Source organism: Artemia sp. Qi Xiang Cuo, chromosome 1 (assembly GCF_049724085.1).
Source record: "Artemia sp. Qi Xiang Cuo chromosome 1, ASM4972408v1, whole genome shotgun sequence".
Lineage (NCBI taxonomy): Eukaryota > Metazoa > Arthropoda > Branchiopoda > Anostraca > Artemiidae > Artemia > Artemia sp. Qi Xiang Cuo.
In genome coordinates this window covers 42,307,131-42,321,433 of record NC_142794.1, presented here as the reverse complement: position 1 = coordinate 42,321,433, position 14,303 = coordinate 42,307,131, and the positions used below count along the sequence as shown (strand labels likewise).

General features: G+C 33.2%; 1 protein-coding gene across 1 annotated transcript in view; it reads right to left on the bottom strand.

The window, feature by feature from the left end:
- LOC148956332 (uncharacterized) overlaps positions 1-13,987 on the bottom strand; it is a 98,561-nt gene extending 84,574 nt beyond the window's left edge. The window contains exons 1-2 of the mRNA XM_089094984.1: positions 13,849-13,987; positions 4,894-4,981 (exon numbers count right to left, since the gene is read on the bottom strand). Coding sequence (XP_088951110.1) covers positions 4,894-4,981; positions 13,849-13,907 — 147 coding nt within the window. The 5' untranslated portion in view covers positions 13,908-13,987. The remainder of the gene's footprint in view (positions 1-4,893; positions 4,982-13,848) is intronic.
- Between the last annotated feature and the right edge of the window lie 316 nt (positions 13,988-14,303).

Genomic DNA, 14,303 nt, shown 5'->3' with positions numbered 1-14,303 from the left:
CCCAGGGGCGCAGATAACTCTGATCTTGATGTTATAAAATTACCGTAAAATAAAAAGCCGGCCAGTAAAATTGGTAAAATAAGGTAAAATTGGTCAAATAAGGTAAAATTAGGTATTCCCTAGAAAATATAGGGTAAAATTGCTGTCTTAGAGTTGCCCCGTAGTTAGAAGACCAGCTGACCATTTTTTTGTCTACTTTTTCCGCTTTTAATGGAAATTTTTAAAGATTTTGATTTTGCTAGGCTTAAAAAGATAATACCCCTCCTCTATTTTGAAAACCAATAGGTAGAAATTTTCTTAACGTAAAAGAATTTAACTTTTATTAAAATATTATTTAGGTTAGGGCACATAAATTTGCTTAATTCTCATTTTACAACAAATAGGCTTTGAATTGCTTAGGGTCGAAGGCAGGGGCTAATTCTGGCCCAATCCCCAGACATTTCAAACTTCTTTGAATTTCTGGACACTCCCTAATCAAATTATTTAGCATTTTCTTCATATCGTCCACTCCCTTCCCAGGGAAGAAAATATCATTTATGACTTCCAATTTAGTCTTTTTTTATGATATACCCTCTGCAAACACACTCATTTATCAGCAGTATAAAAAAAAAATAATAATAATAACGCCAAGTGTGTTCCATTTCCATGTTGTTCCGCTTCCATCTCGGGGCAAGCGTTAAAATAAACAGTCGTTTATTTTGCCCTTTGTTTATTTGGGGAAGATTAGGTCGAAGGCTGGTCCCTATTTTTGTTCAATGTGTGGGCACAAAATCATGATTTAATTCATTTTTTATGTTTATTTCAGGAGTTAAGAGGTTTGAGAGAGGAAATTTTTCGGGGGGGGGGGGGGTTGAAAGGGAGGAATGGGTGGGTAATATATTAAGAGATAGAAATTTTTTGGGGATAAAGAATTTGGGAAGGTATATTAGACTGGGCATGGAGCATAGAGATCATTTTCTTTAGGTATATTTTTATCTTATTTTTTTTTATAATAAGGGTGTTTTCATTTATTATTTTCGAAGTGTAATGTGTATTAACCGTGTTAAAGCCCAGTAGGGCTTTTAGTGTTAATAAATCATATCATATTGTTTTGACAATAGACGGCTGCATTGCTGCCGTCGACATTTGTTTTGCCAAGCGTATTTTTTCTCTGCCCTACGTGTCCATCGCAATACTATCCTACACACCACTAAGAAACGCTCGGTAAAAAACACCAAATGTGTCTTGGGGCTAAAAGGCCGTCTGACTTAACGAAACGTATCTGAAAGGTAGAGCGCATTTATAAAAGGTGGTTATAATTTTCCAATGTTGGAATATTACCTAAGATAAAATTCTGTGTGGGTTTAAAGATAATCTACAGTTTATATTTAACAGTGTAATTAATTCTTACAAATATAGAAGAGGGAAATCCAATTATTTTCCAATGTGTAGAGGGGGGGCAAATTGTTTTTTTTCAATTGCTTTCATTAAAAACACAAAAAGGCTTATGATCTATTATGATCAATTGATGTTGCAGCGGTAGAATGTTTACCGCGGAGTGGGCCCGCACTAGAGTAATAATGGCAAAAAAAAAAAATGCTTGGTATAAAACACCCATTTTGTCTTGGGCCTTAAGCCTAGAACATAGGTTGCTTTCTTTCGGGCACTTCTTTCAGCAGCTCAGTGGGCAAACGATAGCGGTACAAAAAATGCCCTTTGGGCGAGATTTTCAAAACTAAAAATCATGGATACAGACATCATTTGTCAGCTGCAGCTTATCAATAGTTGCAAGATTGATCTCAACTTATTATTCAGTTGTTTTATTATTATTGTTAGGTTCTTTTACGAGTATAATTAGAAAAAAAATCCAAATATTTATTTAATTAAAAAATGTTAAATTCTTTCATTACTAAATATTTAACTCTTATTATTATTATTATTATTCAGATTGTTTTATTTCCATGCTGAATAGAACGAAAGGATTCACTTTGTTTATGACCATGATGAAATTCGGCGTTGTTTTTGAAAATTTTTCAAGCTCAAATTGGCACCGTTTTCTTTGCAAATCGACATCAATTTACCGAATCGGCACCGAGAAAATTTACCTGTGTTCTAGGCATTAGACTGGGTAACATTGCTACAGACCCACAGACCAAATGCTATTGTTATCTATAAATTTTTTTTCGGAGCAAAGATTAAGTAAACTGTTCATTAAAAGAGAATAAGCAAATTTAAATAAGGTGATATGCTGTAAGAAAAGGGCTATTTGAATACCAATTGATCACTCAATCATAAACACTTCACAACGAAATTAAGGAGTGCAATTAACAATTATATTACTTTTTTAATCCTTCTGTGTCTCCAGTAAAAATCACAATAACAGTATCAAGTCCAAACCCTGCTTCTCCCAGCCTTTGGGTAGCCTAGTTTTGCACAATGATAACTACAAGGTGCCACGAAATATGTCATTAAAATAAGTAAAATACCAATTTTACAGGGGTCTGTAAAATTATGGTAAAATAAGTGAAATGCCTAATTTTACCATTTACAACACTAACTGATCTACATAAAAAAAAATAGGATCAAAATATTTTCAAGCTAATCAATGTGACTATTACTGAAAAATGAATTCTAAAGCAGACAAGTATCATCAGTAGCATCAAAGGAGGCAGGAGGAGGGATATTGCCACCCCGAAGATCTGAAAATGCCTTTTTGGGTATTTCCATTAAAAAGGCCTTTTTTAGTACTTTATTGACAATAAAAAAATTCGCCCTTGATGTAAAAAAATACCCCCCCTCCTCCCCTAATTACCATGGAATGACGCCACCAAGTGGCAAAGCAAATATAGTTCAGCAGGCTTATATGATAAATATTTCAGTCCATTACTTTATTTAACATATTTACTGTTTTGTTCAATCTGAAATTTATGCTGAAGGAAAAACCTGGGAATCTCCTACTTCTTGAAAGGTAATCAACAATCGGTCCACTTTGAACACACACTTAACAGGGAGCTCATCGACTTTTAATACTTTTTTTTAACCTGAAAAAGTCTATTGATTAGTCTACGTAATAACAATGTTTGGATATAAAAGTTTATTTCAATAAATTAGAAAGAAACGGGGTTCAGTTCCTGAAGTTCATTTGTTTCCTTCTCTAAAAATATCATTCCCGACACTGCAGTGTAACCTGCACTTTACTGAAGACTGTAAATTAATGAAAATAGGCTAAACGGTTCTCAAGAGTTTGATTAGCCTATTCATTTACTTTATGGTGTTCAGTTTTAAAAGTGAACTATGCAACAAGAACAGGGTGTTGAATATCAGCCAGTTCCTTTTTATTGAAAGTGCACTTTTAACAGTCAAGGCGACTTCTAATTTTACTCCATCAGAATTTCAGATAAGTTTCCTCCAAACCTTTTTTTTGGTCTATACATAATCTTCTCAAAATTCCCTCTTCCAAACTCCGGTTTTGTGGGTCTGTCAATTATCCCTTCTAAATCTGAATTGTTCATTTTAATAGTGACTACTTTTGTTTTAATAGTGGCAATTTAAGATCATGAAGATGCTTCCCTTCCTTGTTCTCTTTGATTGAATTTGCTGGGAAATTCGGGGGGTTGTCACTCTTTTATCTACATGTTCAATTCTGGCCAATAAAGCAGTTAAGAACCTAAGGGTGGTGTATGGGAAAAGTTCACCCAACAAAGGAATATATAATTGAACAGATTTTTGTAGTTACTTCTACAGTTTAAGAACCCAGTTATTCTTTTCCTATTTGGTACTAACCATTTAAAAAAAACATTGTAATGCCCTACATGGTGCATATATTAGATGCTCCAAGTTTTTGCTTTGTTCACCATGATGGTACTAAGCAGTAAATTAGTGGATAGACATAATCTTATAAGTATACTTTTTTAAATGAAAATGATCAAGCTTTATACATAAGAACTCTGATTTATCTTTCTGAGTATAACCCTGACTTACATAATTCCTTAACTGATGCTCTATTTGTTTTGTAGTGTTTCCAGTCATTTTTGTGTTGTTTTATATTTTATTTTCTTTATATGCTATTATTGCTTGTGCTACTTATTGTCGTTTTGGTTTTTGAAGGGTAATAAACAAACTACTGCTACTACTACTTTTTGTTACAATTAGCACAGATTGAAATATATTCTTGAATAGGAGTAATATATCAGCCATTATTTTCCCATTTTTATGGGGAGAGGAAGGATTCCTTTAGCCTGAAGATTAAGGAAAAGAATTTCCGCATACCCTTTCCCCACTCTAGGTATATATATATATATATATATATATATATATATATATATATATATATATATATATATATATATATATATATATATATATATATATATATATATATATATATATATATATATATATATATATATATATATATATATATATATATATATATATATATATATATATATATATATATATATATATATATATATATGTCAAGTCATTTTACTTTAGTCAACTCTAACTGAAAGACACTGGGATTATGGTGGCTAAAGAATGACTGCAAAGAGAAAGAAAATAAAAATGACCTTTATTTCTAAAATTAGTGTAGACTCAAAAAAGCTTGAACAACCCCACTGATTTATGCTTTAACTGCCCTGATTTAAGCGTGGTTTCTGTAACTCCATGATCTTCTTTTTATAAGAAATCTGTTTTTTTCATTCCAATAAAGAATTCCATCAGAATGAAATTGTTAATATGTACTTCATTTACTCTTGAAATAATATCAGTCATCCAAATTCTTTAGCTTATACTAATCAGGATTCAATGATTTTTCTTGTAGTAAATGCCCATCCTTGGTACCAATCCTGAAGGAAGACCTGAGTATTCTAGGAACGTTACTTTTCAAAATATTTTGTATGAATTGATTACCGTTCTTTGGGGTTGGTTACCAGGAAACATTGGCATTCCAGTTGGTCTCATAGGAGGTCCGGCCTGACCAAGGATTTCTGCTTCAAACCTAAAACAAAGATAGGCCTATATCCCATTAAAATGAAAAAAGACTTATTGTCAAACATACATCTAAAAAAATTAAGCAATACATTTAAAAGATGAAGAAAGTTTGCAAGCCTATTTTTTTTAAAAGCTAATGACAAAAAGCCAACAAGCACTAGTAATCAAGAGTAACAAAAGATATACAGATTTTCAAACAAGATCTCTTTATCACAATGCTTGATGGTGAGTCTATGTGCTTGAAAACATAAGGTTTACACTAATATTGGGGACAGCAAATTTTCAGTTAAATTTTTTTTAAAGAACAAATGCAAACAAAAAACTGGCAATTATGTATTATTTGTTAAATTCTTATGAGCCTTCTTCACTAATACATGATAATGTAAATTAAATTGTAGGGTACAGAATAGGTTAGAACATAAAGATTCACCAAAATGTAGAGGGGATAGCAAGCTTTTTGCAGTTTTTTTTTCAGTAAAGCTACAATCACAAGGTATATTTCAAGATCAATGAGGGAGTGCATTCTTTTTTTTTAATGAAAACATAAACAAAAGGTATTTTTCAAGATGTAACGAGGGGGATTATCCCCATCCCCTAATTGGGGCCCTAGTTACTACCAAAATTATCTGGGTGATCAAGACAAGCTTAGTCAACTCAAAATTTTCTGAGATCAGAATTCAATATTTAGCTTGTTAATTTTTTTCTGTCTATATCTGTTCAAATATTTTATTTTTTGCCATTATTTTATACTTTTGTAACACATATTTTTGTATATTTTACATTTTCTAACAATGATAATAATATTGATACTTGTTGAGCTAATTAAGAAAGCAAAGTAAAGATGCAATACAAAGAAACAGTTCTAATAAGAATCGCTATTGTCAATAACATTCTTGTCTATGCTGTCTTTTGAAGGAAACATTATAATAGCAAAAGAATAGCACCATTCAATTTCCTAATCCTAATCTTTCCACGTGTCATGGTTGCTATCATGGCAATTGTAGCCACTTCAATATATCCCTAAATAATATATTTATCTATTCTTTTTTATAACTTAAGTCATTGCATCTGTTTATAAAAAGAAACTATATTCTTCATATAATATATAGTATCATGTCAATGTGGAATAATGAGAAGGTTTTAAAAACACATCATTTAAAATGATTAAAGACATGGATGAGAATAGGAGGAGAACTTGAAAGTTTTGTTAACAGATACTTTCTAAATATTAAAAAAAAATATCATCATTATACTACATTATTGTAGATTTGTATTTGGCCTAAGGCTACATTTGATCCTATAAGAGGGGGGTGAACTGTCAGGGTGGCAACCATCATACATGAAAAGAGTGTTGACTGGGGAATTGAATGGTACTTCTCTTTTCCCATTATAGCATTTCCTTCAGAACAGGGCAGAGTAAAAATGACTAAGTTTTACACTTTTAAATAAAGTATAAAGAAGGAAATGAAACATTTTAAAGCTAGGCTTAATGCTCAAACAGCCAAACATTCAAAAATGCAACCAAAATCTGATATACTTTTTAGTCTATATGAAGGTAAAATAAAAGTATACATAGTTAAATTTCCTGCTTTTCTACATTATATTGCTATCCAGAACATGAACACATCACTAAATGTTTTTATATGATCTATCTAGATATGTTAATTTTTATCACTGCAAAATCAATTTTGATCAGTGTTTCCATGTGTATGGATTTTATTCTACCCATTGATGGAACTTGATGTATGCCTATGGATAAAAGAGCATAGCTACATAATCTTCAGAATACTCATGGAAAGACTAGAATCCTATTGAAAATGCTATATTCAACCTTTCTTTATAATATTATTTGAAAAAACTACGTTTTCTAAAGAGTTAAAGAGGCTGAGTTACAAGGTCGAACCTTAAAACGTACAGGGATTAGGAGGCACAGTTGGGGGGCTGCCGCCCCACAAACCCCCCGCTTTCGCAGCCTTTAAATAAAATAAAAAAAAGTTTTTTAAACTGAAAGTAAGGAGCGACATTAAAACTTAAAACGAACAGAAATTATTCCGTATATGAAAGGGGCTGTGCCCTCCTCAACGCCTCACTCTCTACGCTAAAGTTTGACTTTCTCACAACTCTTTTTTTTAAACAATAAAAACTTTAGCGTAAAGAGCGAGGCGTTGAGGAGGGCACAGACCCTTTCATATACGGAATAATTTCTGTTCGCTTTAAGATTTAATGTCTCTCCTTACTTTCAGTTTAAAAAACTTTTTTTTTATTTAAAGGCTGCGAAAGCGGGGGCTTTGGGGGGCGGCAGCCCCCCAACGGTACCTCCTAATCCCTGTGCGTTTTAAGGTTTGAACTTGTGACTCAGCCTCTTTAACTAGTTAGAAAACGTAGTTTTTTTAAAATAATTTCTGCACATTTTTGTACATTTTATTACTTATTATTGCTTGACTAACTGTTAGCTGATCGTGTCAGGAGTTAAAGTTGGGGGGCTGCCGCCCCCCCAAACTCCCCGCTCTTGAAGATTCTTGCATTAAGGCTTTTAATTCCTGAATACTCAAATCAAATGCACAGTAAGATTTTCTTTTTTCAACTTTTCTTCGAGCATGCGGGTATACAGCATGTTATCAAAGCAGTGGAGACTTACCTGTAACCTGAAGGCCGACTGTGATATTCTTCTGGAGACGCCTGTTGAGCTGAAGGATTTAATAGATTGGATTTAAAAAAGAAACTGAGTTTCTTTTTTAAACTTTAAATTCAGTGTATAAAAAATTTCCTCTGACAGGGAATCGAACCCGGGTCTTCCTCCTGACAGTCAGGAGTAGTGACCACTGTACCAGAGAGACACTTATTATTTTATCTTTAGTCTCCGCAATCTATTTTTGACGCAAGCAAATCCCCACAAAACTTGAGATTTGGCTTTTGGAAAACAGGGAAGGGGTTATCGGACTGAGCTGAAATTTTGAAGATAAGCTCCCAGGCCCCAGGAAAGCTTATCCTCTAAATTTCAGCCCCATCGGACAACGTTAAAGGGGGGCTTTGGTGGGAAAAATTAACATGGGCTCTTATAGGAAAACGAGGTTTTTCGTAAATGTAAATTCGGAGGATAATTTTTTTCGGTCTGAAAATATCAAAAGGCCCTAACAGGTCGAATTTCGTTTCGAATGAGTCCTCCTTCACCCGGATCCGTTGCCAACTGTGGCCTGTAGGCGTGGCTAATAAAAAAAAAAGAGAAATGAACATTAAGTGGCTTTGTCTGTTTTTTTGAAAACAGGGAAGAAGTGATCGGATGGAGCTGAAATTTCGAGGATAAGCTCCCGGGCCCTAGGAAAGCTTAACCTCTAAATTTCAGCCCGATCGGACAACGTTAAAGGGGGGATGTGGTGGGAGGGTCAAAACTTCCGGCCCACTTTTACCCATGAAGATAAAGTCAGAGGGGGGGTAAAATTTTGCACGTTTCTTAGTTTGAGCTTGGGCTACAAAATGCGATCACCGCCGTCTCTCTGCGACCTCTAGGACCGGAAATCGCTTAACATTGTGGCCGGTCGCCTCTTGAAAGAGGCACAAGTGTGCCTCCTTGATTTACCCTAACTCACCAGAGAATTCCATTACAAATTCTAATTTTCAGTCCAATGGCCTTGTCAGACCCATATTTTGATACCATCTAGTCTGTGATACTGAATAGAGCCTACTGGCATACCTACTTTTTGTTATAAGAGCTTTTGGACAAAACCCTTGCTAAAAAGGATATTTTGGAGAGCCTTGCTGGCCAGCAAAAGAGAAAAAATTCCGCCTTATCTACTGTGTAAATATATAGCTTAAATTGCATATACTCCATGAGTTCTCTATAGGCTGAAAGTTCTGGAAATTAGGTCTTTGAGGATGACAACCCCCTCACAACCCTCAGGGCAAGGGCTGTGATTTATGCCCTGGGGGCATATAAGGTGTTTATAGAAAGCCTTGTCATAGAAACTCAAAAATGGCTTCTTCAATTGGAAATTGAAAGGGCTAGTGCCCTTTTTAATAGTCAAAAGTGATTGGAAGGCTTGACATTTTTATAGTAAAGATTGGTGTGGGTACAATGTATTATTTTTTTGTTTTTTGTTTAGACCAGGACACTTCGTATCGAAGGAGTTGTCTTAGGAACTTCGAAAAGGGCTCATTCGATTGAAAATAGAAAGGGCTAATGCCCTTTTTGGTAGCCGAAAGTGATTGGAGGGCAACTAATTCCCATCCCATGCTCACCCTCCCATTTGCCCATTATGTTTAAAAACTAAATGTTGCCTTAAGATTAAATCAAAATTCACTGTGTTAATGCTAATTCCCAATAAGGCATCTCAGCAGTATCCCAAAAACAACTGAGGGCATTATGTTCAAACTTTTGGGGCTACTCCTGCTCTTAAAATTTAACCAAATTAAAATAGTGTAAGTGTATCCAAGCTATCAAAGAAAGTAAAGAGATTTTTTTGCAAATGGTATCAAGTTTTCTATTTAAGGTCAACTAGAGGAGGTATGAAACTAAATTAAACACTACTATTTGTGTCAAAATTTTTAAAAGGGTGTATGTTGTTAAAAATTACTGAAAATTTGTCTCCAGCATGCAAATAGCAGGCCAATCTATGAAGTTTTAAAAAACAAAAATATTTAAAGTATTATTTTCTTTTTCCCTGAAAAGACTATGTCAATATAAAATTAACAGAAATTAATTAAAAAAACTTTTTCCACAAAATAAGCTTTTCAAAGAAAAGTAAAGAACTCCATTACACCAAAAATGAGCAAAAATAAAATAATCTACCAAGCAAGAAACTACCACAAATCAACATCAATAAATAAATGCAACCCAAAAAAACAGAAATTACAATAAATAACGGAGTCAAACCCAAAAACGAGCAGAAATTAACATGAGTAGGGCTCTAAATCCCTATGCCTTCCCAAGGCCAGAACATAATTTGCACTTCACTGAAAAACATACAAATGAATGTGTATTGTCAGTATAATATACATATACTGATATTTAGTAATCAAAATGTTAATATTATTTGATTTATTAAAGTTATAAAAGTAAAAACATTTATATTTTTTCAGTAAAGTGCAAATTATGTTCTGGCCTTGGGAAGATGTAGGGGTTTTGAGCCTTACTCATGTTAATTTCTGCTCGTTTTGAGTTTGACTTGGTTATTTATTGTAATTTCTGTTTGTTTTGGGTTTCATTTATTTATTAACGCTGATTTGTGGTAGTTTCATGCTTGCTAGATTATTTGATTTTATTTTTGCTCATTTTTTGTTTAATAGAGTTCTTCACTTTTCTTGGAAAAACTTATTTTGTGGAAAAAGTTTTTTGTAATTAATAATTACTAAGCAATGCCATATAGTTAGGCAACATACTAAATGGTTGGACCAGAAGTGCAATGACTAAAAATTATTCAGAAAATATTAAATATCAAATTTTTTTGTAGATGATGAACAACATTTTATTTTTTTATGGCAGGGTGGTTTTTATAGCTTACTATATTTTGTATCAATATTTTTACATTGTTTTAACTTCAACTGATTTACTAGAACTTTAATCCTCAACAGATTTTATGTTACATTCAACCATTTACACTACCTACCAACAACATATAATTATTGAGGTTCCCTTTAAATTGCTGATATTTCATTGTCTGAAAGTTTATCAAAGCAACCTATTATGCAACTCCCCCCTCCTAAGACAAATCCTGGATCCACCTCTGGTGATATATTTGGACAATCTTCATAATAGTCTCTTCAAAGAATCTTGCTCCCAATGAATTCAAACCATCCTTCACATTGGTTTGAAGGTTCTCATTGGTTTGAAAGTGTTTCCCTCCATGTCATATCTTCAGTTCAGAAAAACGTAAAACTTACTGGGTGCTAAGTCAGGACTATGCAGTGGATGATCAAAAATATCCCACTGATATTGCTCAAGGAGCTATTGAGTTGTACCAGGAGTATATGGACAAACATTGTCGTGGATCAGAACAGCTCCAGTGAAAACTGCATGGTTGCTTAAAGTACATGCCTGCTTTCTACCCCTGATGCAGTATCTGCATAGAGCAATTGGAGGTTGAAAAATAGCCTGGAACAAGAAATGGTTTCTAGAACCTGGAACCATAATCACTGCAGCTGTTTATTGTGAAACTTTATGTAATTTGTATAAAGCCATTCAAAAACAGACAAAGAGGAAAGCTAATCACTAAAGTTGTTCTGATCTATGTAAATGCTAGTCTATACACTGTTGGTGCCAGGGTTGTTACTAACCAAAATATTTGGGGGGGAGCAAGGGATTTTACTGACTGGCTGGTCATTTTTACTGACTGTTAATGTCAATAATTAGCATTATGTCCATTTCAAATACAATATGTAAAATCCCTGAACAAGTTGATAAAACTGATTCATTTACCAACCAGGATTCAGATTTTGGTGCATATCATGTTACTATTTTAATGCTCTTTATGTAACCAAATGCAAAATAGTGGCACCATCTGTAAACTCATAGCAGGAGTCAGTAAAACCACTGTATTTACAGACCAAGTTTTAAGTTTCTGTTAATGACATGTTAGTATTTTTGTGGTCTTTATTTAACCAAACAAAGAATTTTAGCAGCATCAGAAAAATCATGGCACTTCACTTCATGATTTTACTGACCTATTTTTTTTACTGAGTGACCCCCCCCCCATATATGGTGGCCCTGGTTGGTGCAACACAATAGCTTCTTGGAAAATTTCAATAGAATATTTTTCATCATTCACTGTGTAGTCCTGACTTAGCACATAGCAGCTTTTATAGCATAAATTGGAGAAAAGTATTGGTAAGTATGTTTTTTACATACCAAACTGTTGTACTTGATCTGTTTTAACCCAGGTTCTCTGTGTGCATTTGGAGATAATCAGCTTAGCCTAAGTGGAATAAATTACTATGTAGGTATATTTTAATTAAATATTTAATATGTATAGTTGGTTAGGTTAGATATTTAATATAATGTGTTCTGGACTGCCTGCTCTCTAATACACAATTACGAAAGCACTTTCAAACAAATGTCAAGGATGATTTTAATTCATTGGCAACTAGGGTAAAAGACCTCTTTTTGGGAAAGACCACTTTTCTTTGGCATTCCAAAAAAATAGCAATAGGTTTTTGGACCACCCCTGCATCAGCATGATGCAATGTGAGGGTAGTAACAAGAACCCTGCCTTCTTGGTCAAATTTTCACCAATAATTTGTCAGCATAAATTGAAAATGTGGCCTCTGTTTTGAAAAGCAATTGAAAAGAAAAAAATATTTAATATTTGTGATCTATAGAATAAATATCAATCAATAAGTTACATTTCTAGAACAAGAAGAAAATCAGCTTTCTGTTAATATGTGAATAAAACTGAAACACTAAAAGGATATATACATCAACATAGGATAATTGGTATTTCCAAAAAGAGGTGCATGTAGGTAAGTCAATAAACTAATAATTTTGAGTGTTTGATCTTAAATAATTTTAATAATAACCATATTGATACATAGCTTAGATTTTTAGTTATTCATTAATATATACAATTCTTCTCAATTATGCTTTGGTAAGAAGATGTAAGGGTTTTAGTTTTACATAATTTTGCTCAATTGGATACTATTTTTTTACCCTATATTCTTTGAAGAGGGTATTAAAAAGCTTTTCTACAGATATGACAATTGTCTCAAGCTTTTTTGTGATTATGTCCAATATCAACCAATCTTTGGGTAATAAAAATATTGTTTTAGGCATATATGAACCTGTCTTTTATTTATAGAGTATGGGATGTTGAAAAATGGGTAAATTTTTTGTTGTTAATATTACTGACTTATGAATAAATTAAACATACCACTCGATGTCTTTTTTATACTCTTTCTGAATATAGGTACTAACACGTTAGATGGTCCCTTTTATATACTAATGAGACAAAACCTGCCAGACTGGTTATTTCTTAATAGTGGTCTCTTGAAATAGAATGCAAAGAGTAGTTTTCATTGCATTTATGATATTTAAACTATTATTTTTTGGGGCTTAGGAGGTGGGGGGGAAGGTACCTAGGTTAGGTTATATATTTAATATATGCTATGTTTTACCCCCACCCCCCTAATGTGCAAATATATAGCCCAATTTTTTTTCTAAACTATTATATATTCATTTTATTTCATTTCATTAGCATTAACCAAACTTGACTTTTTAGAAGTGACCATCTAATGCACCAGTACCCAAATATAATAATAATTTTTGTTGGAAATGTATTTTACCCCCACCCCTACATATACCAATTCAGGGTATAGATTTGCACATTAGGGAGGGTGGGGGGAAAGTTTAAACTTACCTCTCATTTACATCAGAAATAAAATTTACAACACCCCTCCCTCCCCCTTAATGTGTAAATATACACCCTGAATTGGTATATATAGGGGTGGGGGTAAAATGAATTTCTGAAAAAAATTATCATTATATTTGGAAAAAGCATAAAAAAGGCTTTAACTGGTATGTTTACTTTATTTGTAAGTCACTAATATGAACAATGAAGAATTTACCAAAAAATGACCTGTGTAGCCTATACCTTTTTTGCAGTTCCTAGGCTATATATTTTCATTTTAAATCAGGGGGGATAAAGTCAAGTTATGTGCCTTAGGGAATGATAGAAGTATTTTAGATTAGCCTATTTTAAACTTTATGAGATTTTACAGTATTTCTTTCTGGAGGGGCAAACCACTAAACTTGTACAGTTACTTTACCACATTTTTACCTTACACGGCTATTCAAGAGAAGGCATATAGCCTATTTATATGGCAACAAAAACCCTAACAAAGGCCCTATTTAGCCTACATGTCTAACATAATGAAGGCTTATCTTACCTTTCCATTTCATCTTGCATCTGTCTAGTTTTTTCTGAATGCATGGGAGTCATTTTCATAAGGCGCTCGTTGATAACCAAGTGATCTTGAACGTTTCGGTACACAAAATTAGTCAAATTATTCCAAGCTTTTTTCAGTGTTTTTGCAGTTTGATTATTTTTGCCTTGTCTTTTCGGCGTTGCAAGACGCTCTTTAAAATGAGTAAGAAAAGTAACGCAGATTTCTTTTGAATTTTCACAATAAAGATTCACAAAGATTGTGAATTTTCACAATAAAGAAAAAAAGAAAAAGAAAATAGACTCAAGATTTTTGAGCGTTTTCACTACTTAATACATTCTATACAGTAGCGTTAACTCTGGATTGGTGGCGAAATCTGGCTTTGAAAATCTTACACAATCTCACCTCTATTCTTCGTCCGATCTCTTTGCTGATACAACTATACCACTACTATAACT